Raw genomic sequence first — 10,194 nt, 5'->3', positions numbered from 1 at the left:
CTATGGTCAGAGTTGGATGTTAGAATAATATGTTTCTGTATGCATTTTAAATACGTTTTAATAATGACTGCGCGCCAATTATTTTCGGACTTGCAACACGTTAAATAATAATAATATTTCAAATTAAATTGATCGTCAATTTGATACTACTAGCATTTTAAATCTCTATAGAACTTATTGCGAAAATAATCTCAGTCAAGATTCAAACCTGGATTTTCCAACTTCCTGGAGCGGGTGTCTTAGCCAATTCGACCATTGAGGCATGTGATAATATTTATCGTAAAAGCCAATATGTATAGAAAGAATGCATTGAAAGCCCAATGTGTAGAAACAATATGTTATAACATGACTACTGTAAATCAACTAAATAAGAAAAGCGTTAACTATGATAAAAGTTAGATGTTGGAATAATATTTCTATGTGTATTTTAAATATATTTAAAACAATAATGAGAACAATAATTCATTTTAAAGGACTCTTTAATATTTAACAAATTGAAGACAAGAATGTAAGGAGAAGTAAGAGTCAGCACGGTACTTTGTGCGTAAGTATAACAATGAACATGTTTATGGACTTTTGAACATCTCCATTGTTATATTTGCGCACAAAATACTGCACTGACTCCTACTTTTCATTATATTCTTATCTTTAATTTGTTAAATCTGTTTATTTCAGATATGGCTGCGCGCAGATTGTTTTCGTAGTTGATCATATATCTGAAATAAATGTATTTAAAATACAATAAATGAAATAAATGTATTTAAAAAATAAAAAGTAAAAGTAAAAACATTATTCCATCATCTAAGTTCGACCGTAGTTGGCGCTTCTCTTATTTAGATGATTTACTTATAGAGCGGTCTTATTCTAATTTATTAATTTTCTATTTATCAAGTAGGGGAAAGGAAAGTAAGATAACGAATTGCTAATTTTTCGAAGCTAATAACAGATGATGAGCCAATCTGAATTTATTAAACGCATGAGATAATAACAATTTGCAATGAATAACTGAACGCAACTTAAATATAAATACATAAGAGTACAATAAAAAATAAAATGTATAATACCATAAATATAAAATAAAAAAATATATATGTAATAAATTTCAGTGTGCCAACTGTAATAGAGAAGCGTTTGCAGAATGCTCTTTGTGCAGACGCACGCCGTATTGTTCCACATTTTGTCAGCGTAAAGACTGGGGTAGCCACCAGATAGAATGTGTGAGAGGTGCGGCCGAAACCGTGATGCTCATAGTCGAAAGCGGCAACGGGGACACGAGCGCTCTTCCAACGACTGCGACGGATCAATAGCTAGTGTTTCTTACACCGATTCATCAAAGGAATGCAGAAAACGAAGAATCTGAAGATGTGGAAATATTGAAATTCAAGGAAGAGACGTATAAGATTTAAAATTCGTAAAAAATTCGTGTTGTACGAGAATAACGTGCGCACTTACGTGTACATGTAATAGATAAATATTTTACGTGTATATGTAATACATAGTATAATAATGTACGGCATACGTACGCGCGTATGTAGATATACATACGGGCTGCGTTCGGTTTGGATGCTTTCAGCACTTCTTCAGTGTCTAAACCGAATGCAGCCATGTTGTACGTTTGTATGTATAATATAGGTATGTATTATATGTACGTATATGAGTGTACACAGTATTAATGATTATCAGATTCTGAAATACGTAATTGACAAAAAGAGATAAAAAAGGGCAATAAGAAATCTTGCATAATCATATTCAGTTGTATAATGCTAGATTTGTATTAATATGCAATTGTACTGATTGTATTAATTCGTTCAAATTTTGTATTAATTATGTTTATTGGCTATAACAATTTATTTGAACAAATTAAATGTCTTGATTCAAACGTGGCCTTCTTAAACAATAATCGAAAATAAAAAAAAAGCAAGGTCTTATTAATCACTCACCTGATGTCAAGCAAAATAAAATATCACACGTATATAAAACTAAAATGAAATAAGTAATGTGAATAAATGTAGAACTGAAAATACAGAATTCTTATCTTTAAAAGTCATAAAAATGAAAAATGCTTTTATGTGATCGTAATTCAGCCTATTGAAGTGCTACTTATCACGACACACGATATATATTATCTGATGATTACGTAACATCCATCATTGTTTAAAAAGTTGTTTTATTTTGTTTATGCATTCGATTATTATTTTTTATAATTTTATGAATATTACATACATTACAGTTGCATTTTTGTTACTGTAATGATTCAGAATTTTCTTTTTTTTTTTGAGCCCCGAATTTATCCTTGGTTATAATTGCTCGATACGAATATTTATTCCATCATCATTATATATCACTTGACAATGAATGAGTAGCACTAGTTCAAGAAACTAAATTGTAAATATCAGACTATATTATTGTCGTAAAAATTCTTAATCCTTAAATTTTTATATTCTATTAATATATTTCTAGACTTATTCGTGTTGCTTGATGCTGTATATTGCCTCTGCATATGCATTTTATTCTACCTGATTTTGTATGCATAGATGTATTATAATAAGATTTTGTTTTTAATCTTTTCGATTAAAAATGATGAGCGATTGAAAAAGAACATTTCCGCAAATTATGAATTAGACAAGTTACGTTATTTAAAAATTATATTCAGAAAATTATATTTTCTTTAACTACTCTTTTAATCAAAATCTAATTTAAGTAGTCGTATGCCTGTATTCAGTCAGGCCTTATGCCTACTGCACACGCCATGGGTGGTGAGCGACGAGCTCACATAAGTATATTAATTCCAGTTTTCAACGGTTTTTTTTTTTTTAATGAAGTCTTGTTTAGTTATACTATCAATTCAGAGAATTGTATATGTAAGTATGGAGAAACTTTTGAAATAAGCTACAAAAATATGCAATAAAAAAAATGAAGGATTTTATTTAAAAAATTCAAATTCTGACCTTCACATATGATCTTACAGACTCCATCCAAAGTCAAACTATTATCATTATTAGGTACATTTTATATTATAGCAACTACAACTTACATATTTTGTGTATATAGACGATTGTTTTCAAGATACTTAACATTTCTAGACTTTTTGAAGGCTTTGTATATGTACGTACAAGGTGTCCCAAAATTCGCGAATCAAAATACTACAATAAGTTTTCAACAAATTAAGTAAAAAAGTTATTTGTACATTTTTATTTTTTAAGCAATAGTTTGTGAACCAATAAGGGTTTAAATATGCTTAGTTATAGATTAGCGGACTACGTTTAAACGCTGAAGTGTGCGCTTACTAATATTATCGCACACGCGATTCATGGACAGATGGTCGTCTAAATACATATAATTTGTAATTGGCTATATTTAAACAGTTACATCTCAAAAAATACTGCTTGAAATAAAAATGTACATGTAACTTTTTTTACTTAATTTTTCGAAAACTTTTGGCTGTGGTATTTTGATTCACGCATTTCGGGGCATTCTGTATACATTATTTAGGATCATCTGCAAGTTGCTAAGTAAGCTTGCAATAACTCGATATTAAAAAAAATATCGAGATGTAAATAATGAAACAATAATATATCTTGTATGCACCATATAAAGATACATTGTGTGTATGTATGTATGTATACGTGTATATATGTTACTTTAGAAATATCGATTCTTAATTGTTTATTACTATGAAATATATGTACGTAGTTCTAGACTTACTTTCAATGAACATGTAAGCGACAAATAACCAAAGGTGATAATTTCCAAGAATATTCCAAGATTCTGTAAGATGATTTGTAATTTAAAAGTTATATTTTTCGAATATGTCCTGAAATATGTCATTCATTGCACATTATACATATATCTTGCTTTTCTGAACATTCATTTAAAATATCCGAATATTTACATATTTATGTAAAATACATAATATCATTCTTTATTTATATTTAATACAAATATATATAAATGTTAATATAAATATAAAAAAATTATACAATTAGATGTGCAGTAAATACTGTAATGCGTACAAATTCTGTATATCATGTATAATGTGCAAAAATCCGGAATAAGTTGTGAAATGTACACATATTAAGAGATACTTAAATGGAAAAAAATTAGTTGATAGAACTTTATTGATGAACTTTATTACTTTATACAAGAATTTTCATGTCAAGATATTATTTGTATATAAATATTTTAAAAGCAGGCGGTATTAACAAATTAAAAAATCTTATTTTAATGAGAAAAAGAAATGAGTGAAGGTGATTTAAATTGTAACATCTGTTTCTTTACAACGAGAAATTAAAATTATGATACTTAATGTTAAAAAGTTACACTTTACTTTTAATAAAGGCAGAATAAAAAATTAATGCTTCCTACACAATGAAACAAAACAGTATAACTTGATATGTGATACTATAAACAAAAATTTAAACAATTTTGTTTTTTGGACATGTAGAAATTTTATAATTTCTCATGTAATATGTATAATGTATTAGTATCTTAATTTTCGTAGCTTTGCATAGACTGTAATAATATTAACTGTATTAAAAATAAACTAATAGCAATAAGTAGGTAAAAGTAAATAAGATATAATAGATATAATAATATAACAGATTACACTGATTATTACAAAAATCTTATATATTCCATTACAGATTTTTATATTGTATAAAAACGTTAACAAAATTTTTTTATCAATATAATTAATAATTTCCATAATGCCTCAATCTGTACAGTAAAGCAGAACCCGTTCTATTCGAAATGCTGAGATAACCACTACCGGGGGAAAAATTAATCGTTTGCGGCATGCCTATATTAGTTTGAAGCGTCGGAAAATTTGAGAATACGGTAAACGATGGTAGATGCATCATTCTAAATGCGTTATATTTGTCAACTGACGCCGCAATTAGTATCTCGGAGGTCAGATTAAATTTCAGACTTGTAACACTAGTCACAAGATTCATCCATATTTTTAGAGGCGCGGGACTTTGATCCTCCAACACAGTTTTCATATCATAGAGATTAACTACGCCCTGTGCACTACCTGTGGCTACGAATTGGCCACTCGGAGATACGGCGAGTGATGTACAAGATAAGCTTCCGTCATCTAAGGCACGATTGATGCACGTGCGAGTATTCAAATCCCATATATACATTTCACTGCCATCTACGGTTTGAATAATGAGAAAAGAATTTAATGTACCAATCTTTGGAAATCTCGTTGGAAAACTTATATTGAAGTAAGAACCATAAAAGCTTATAATTACCACCGTGCGAGATAAGTGTTTTACCATCTGGCGTGAATGCTAGTACCCTACATTTCGAATTCATTTTGAATGTACCGACAAGTTCTTTAGTAAAGCTGTGTAACAAATATATCTCGCCCAATCTTCCGCACAATGCTATTAATTTTCCATCAGGGGATACTTCGTAACGCTGAAAATATTAAAATATATACTACAGCATCATCTGCAAATTTATTTTTAATATGACAATCGCCGTTTTATGAACCTTCATATTTGTAATCCTGTGTGGCAAAGACAATTTATATGTCTTGCCATTCATTAAATCGTAAGTATGACAATACGGATAATATTGGGAACCAAGCAAAATTTCTGTTCCTTCCTTCATGAATGTCGCTTTGCTAATTGGATATTTTTTAAATTGCATGCTATGTAATTTATTATTCGTATGGCCATCCACCTATAAAATGGAAACAATTTATTTATTAATAGTAATCGATACTGAATGATCCAATAAAATTTGATTAATTTAAGATATTTAAGAAGATTTCAATATATATATATATATATAGAGAGAGAGAGAGAGAGAGAGAGAACCAGCGTCATCTTAGCCTTGATGTAAGTTGTCAAGATCATAAGTGATTTTCAGAAGGTTTTAGCCGTCGCTCGTTGTTCATTAAAAAGTCAATAACAATCAAAGTTGATTATTCTCTTTGATATTTTGAACAGTAATATAATGTAAATTTTCTTATGGAAAGTTATAAATCAATATGGAACCTCATTTTGCATTGTAAAGTATATGCATGGACCACAGATTTCTATACATTATACTAGACCGCTAACTCCCATTCTTTTCCTTATGTAAAAGCGTCGCCTACGCGAAATAGATGCGCAGAATATGCCCGTCACATTCAGAAAAAAAGATGTTACCATGTCTATCCCACATTCCTCCTTACTTTCGGGGCAAAACGAGATTTATGATTCTACTGTTTTACATAGGTTAATAATAATAATAATAATAATAATAATAATAATAATAATTATATACAGGATTTGTTGATATTCTTTCCATATTTTATTATTATGCAAATGAATATCAATATTATCGTTAACATTTAAGGGGATCCTAAAGCCGTCTGTATTACCGACTAAATCGTAATTTTTGTATAACAACTTTTTTATCTTTCACAGATTCGAAAATCCTTTTCCAGGATTAAAGTATACACATTAATACGTGTTTGTGAGGTGGAATTTATGTCGAAAACGACAACAAATTATTTATATTTAAGTACCTGAAATAGGGACAGGATACCTGATGTACCAGCAACCAGAGCCACAGTGGATGATGGATGAAATTCCACACTTGTAATAATAGGACCTTCTGTGCGAGTGCTCTTATTCAAAGCTTTGAGCACTTTGATGTCAATAACATTTTTTGGTAGATTTTTTATTTTTGGTGCTTCTAAATGGCAACTATGCTAAATATGGAAAATGAAGAAAGAAAATTAAGATTAAACCTATTGAGCAGAAAAAAGTTTCAGGCTAAGGAAAAGAGAGAGAAATACCTTCAAGATATCACTATCCAAGTCATCAGCTTCATCTTTTCTTTTAAGTTTAGCCCATTTGGGAGTACCCACGAACAATTTGTATCTGTTCTTTAAATATGATGCATATAATTTTTCCGGTCTCTCACATGGTAAATTGTAATTTTGTGGATTTAGAGTCAAATCTACACTGTCATAAAATATAAAAACTCATATAATAGAAAAGGAATATATAATATAAAATGTAAAACTTTTTTCTTTTTACGTGTAAATATAATCATCTTCGTCTATCCATGCCGGTTTCTTTTCCTCTGTTTTTGTATTGTTGCCATGATTTAAAATTGAAATATTTTGATCTGATTCATCCTCCCTATCTTCATTGTTCATCTTGTCATCCTTATTATCATCTCTAATCTTTTCACAAACATCAACATGTTCATCTTTTGTCTTCATTTCAGATTTATCATCTAATAAATTATTTATAATATCACTAGGCTTACCAAAAACTATTTTTTCTAACCTGTAAATTGAATATATCATTAAATATTTGTAAAAAGGATTAAAAAGATCATTGTGCGCCTGTCTTAAATCGGTGGCACAGGATACTTTTTTCCCTGCTGGATTAGAAAACAAGTTTTGTGTGGTGTTGAATTTATTTTTTTATTTTACCTAGCTTCTTCATTAGCATCATATTCATTTTTCCGTTTTTTCCTCAAAGGTGCGGTGAACTTCCGATTATACAATACTTTGAACCGTGTATGCCCTTTGACTTTATACTTGTCATTTATATTATGTTTGAAAATATTTTTATATGTAATCATTTTATCCATTTCACTTTATCCGATAGAACTATAAGTTTAAAATTATGATTAGAATAAAAGGTAATTATTTATAGAATACGGATCCTTTCCTAGAATCTTAATAAAAATGTATTCATTCGACGTGTTTTTACTCAAAACCGAAAAATCTGGGAAAAAACACGGCGGTCGGTCTTTTGAATCAAGTTATTAAGCGTTTAAATTCGAGACTTTAGATTAAGATATCTGATGACAATCTCGACTCGATACAGCTCTTTTGCTTTAATTACACAAATTCATTACTTTAAAAAGACAAATTCACTGCATTAAAAATACAAATTTACTGCTTTACAAACACAAATTCACTGTGTTAAGCAAACAAATTCTTTGCATTAGCAGTGAATTTGTGTTTTTTAAAGTAGTGAATTTGTATTTGTAAAACAGAGAATTTGTGTAATTAATGTAGAACGTATACATAGCACTGTATCGAGTCGAGATAACAGATATTTTAACCTTTAAAGTCTCGAACTTTAACGCTTGATAACTCAATTCACGAGGTCGATCGCCGCGTTTTTTTGCCAAATTCGTTTTGAGATAACGCGTCGAATGAGTATATTTTTATTAAGATTCTAGAGGGGGACCAGTATTCTAAATAATTACCTGTTTTTGTCCGAAACGTTACGAATCTGGCTGAGAAAAGTGGAAAAGCGTTGCTCTCAGTCGTTCTGCTCCGCAAAACTTCTTCGCATTCTTCGCACGAAAATGGCTCCCGACGCTCCCGTTCCTTCCATTCGATGAGACCATGAAGTAAAAATAAGGAGAACTAACTAGATAGGATAAGGAGAAAAAGTTGGTCACAGAAAACGTTCTCTATGGCTGCGTTCCACTTAAGGGTGGAGTCCCATGAGGTGTATTTATCGCGTATCGCATAACCGCGTAACCAATCAGAAGCGATCTGCTGTTATAGTTTCGCGTTTTACTGATTATTGATTGGTTATGCGCTTACGCGATACGCGGCAAACATGCCTGATGGGACTTCACCCTAATGCTTGCAACGCCGCGAGCATCGTTTGTCCTTGTTTAACATTTGATAAACGACAAGGATGAAATGATTCCTCGAGCATTGTGAGCGTTAAGTGGAACGCAGCCTATACTGCCAGATTCGCTGAACGGAATAACTTGCAACATTTCATCGCCATATTGAGCATTCATATATGTATGTATGTATGTATTGTACATACGATGTGCAGTGTCACATTTAATTGTGTTAGTGAATTATATTGTAGCGTATTCGATTTACCGACTCGACCCGACTCCGAGGCCCGTATTCAGAACGCGCTTACAACGATGTTAACATAGCGCGCTAACATACTATACTTTACGTCACGCATATTATAGAATTTCAGAGATAAAAGTACGCTTTTATCGATAAAAGCGCGTTCTGAATACGGGCCCGAGGCAATGGGCGCGTTCAAGTTGACAAAGCGGCTAGCCTGCTCGCCGAGCAAATGAACATAATTGGTTACTACTTATAGATCCAACCAATCATATTCGATCGCTCGATAAGCATGTCTAGCCGCTTGCAGTTTTGAACTCGCCCAATGGTCTGTTCTGTTTAGCTGCAAAAGAAGAGCTAAACCCATGGTGTAATAAAGAAGAGGTGTGCTGTTGCGCAAGAAAATGATTAACCAATGAGGATGATGGAACAAGTGACCGGCCATATTAATATATCAGCCAATCAGCGTTTTTTCTGAAATATTCAAAATGTTGTATAATTTAAATAAGTAAATGACAATTAATGACTTTATTTTGTTGAGCACTACTATTGTGACTTTTTATTATTAATTATTATTAATAATAATTTAATAATAATTATTATAAATCCCTTCTAGTTAATAATAATATTATTAAATTATTTATATATATGAAAAGGGTAAAGATAAATAAATAAAATGCTTTATCAGAATTTATTGGAAAAAAACAAATAAATTTGTAAATAATAACATTTAATTTATATATCTACTACTTTTGAGGTTAATCTCCTTGCCACAAGCTTTCATCCACTTTGCCGCAATGTCACTATGGGCGGAATCCACTGACGTTGCTCAAGATTCGAGATGGTCTTAAGCTAGTGCATGAACCAATCAGAGAACCGTATTAGCATCTTAAGACATTGGGCACATTCAGCGAACTCAACAGTTGAGTGAGCGCTTGCTGTTATTGGTGTATTCTCTTAGCTCATCCAATCAGAATTTTAGATCTAGAAGAATACATCAATAGCAGCGAGTTGAGTGCTCACTCAACTGTTGAATCTGCTGAATGCGCTCATTGCTTGAGATTAAGATCGGACTATGGATTCCGGCCATAGAAAATGGACTGTGCGATCCGTGGTCAGAATCACTAAGCGCCAAAGGCCATCACACGTACAAAAATTTTAGTCGTAATTGTAAGGTCGTAGGCAAATCGGCCAATCACAGTCGAGCGTTTAAAAGAGCAAGATCTTAATTTTGATTGTGATTGGTCGATTTGTTTGCGACCTTACGATTCCGACTAAAATTTTTGTACGTGTGATGGCCTTAACCGATTAGTTTTCTCTGCTGGTGAATGCAGCCTATGGCTGCG

The 10,194-nt window shown here is 31.3% G+C and overlaps 2 protein-coding genes across 2 annotated transcripts in view; one reads left to right on the top strand and one right to left on the bottom strand.

Moving 5' to 3' along the window:
* Nucleotides 1-1,388, top strand: part of Deaf1 (deformed epidermal autoregulatory factor 1) — an 8,547-nt gene extending 7,159 nt beyond the window's left edge. The window contains exon 4 of the mRNA XM_018446595.1: nucleotides 1,107-1,388. Within this exon, the coding sequence (XP_018302097.1) occupies nucleotides 1,107-1,307 (201 nt within the window). The 3' untranslated portion in view covers nucleotides 1,308-1,388. The remainder of the gene's footprint in view (nucleotides 1-1,106) is intronic.
* Nucleotides 1,389-4,690: 3,302 nt separating this feature from the next.
* On the bottom strand, nucleotides 4,691-8,351 carry wcd (U3 small nucleolar RNA-associated protein 18 homolog wicked). Its single transcript, XM_018446409.1, has 8 exons — nucleotides 8,233-8,351; nucleotides 7,445-7,624; nucleotides 7,041-7,295; nucleotides 6,797-6,965; nucleotides 6,524-6,709; nucleotides 5,500-5,691; nucleotides 5,256-5,424; nucleotides 4,691-5,155 (listed from the first exon to the last, which is right to left on the bottom strand). The coding sequence occupies exons 2-8, from the start codon at nucleotides 7,603-7,605 to the stop codon at nucleotides 4,692-4,694; spliced, it is 1,596 nt and encodes a 531-aa protein (XP_018301911.1). The 5' UTR covers nucleotides 7,606-7,624; nucleotides 8,233-8,351; the 3' UTR covers nucleotide 4,691.
* Nucleotides 8,352-10,194: the final 1,843 nt, after the last annotated feature.

The sequence above is a fragment of the Mycetomoellerius zeteki genome, unplaced genomic scaffold (assembly GCF_001594055.1).
Source record: "Mycetomoellerius zeteki isolate Tzet28-1 unplaced genomic scaffold, Tzet1.0 scaffold182, whole genome shotgun sequence".
Lineage (NCBI taxonomy): Eukaryota > Metazoa > Arthropoda > Insecta > Hymenoptera > Formicidae > Mycetomoellerius > Mycetomoellerius zeteki.
The sequence above is the reverse complement of the archived record's forward strand: the minus strand, read 5'-3'. Positions and strand labels throughout refer to the sequence as shown.

Coding starts and splice junctions, on each gene's coding strand:
- wcd (XM_018446409.1), bottom strand. CDS start 7,605: ATGGATAAAATGATTACATATAAAAATATTTTCAAACATAATATAAAT. Junction 7,296..7,444: donor GATGCTAATGAAGAAGCTAG/GTAAAATAAAAA, acceptor TTCAATTTACAG/GTTAGAAAAAATAGTTTTTG. Junction 5,156..5,255: donor AACACTTATCTCGCACGGTG/GTAATTATAAGC, acceptor TTCAAACCGTAG/ATGGCAGTGAAATGTATATA.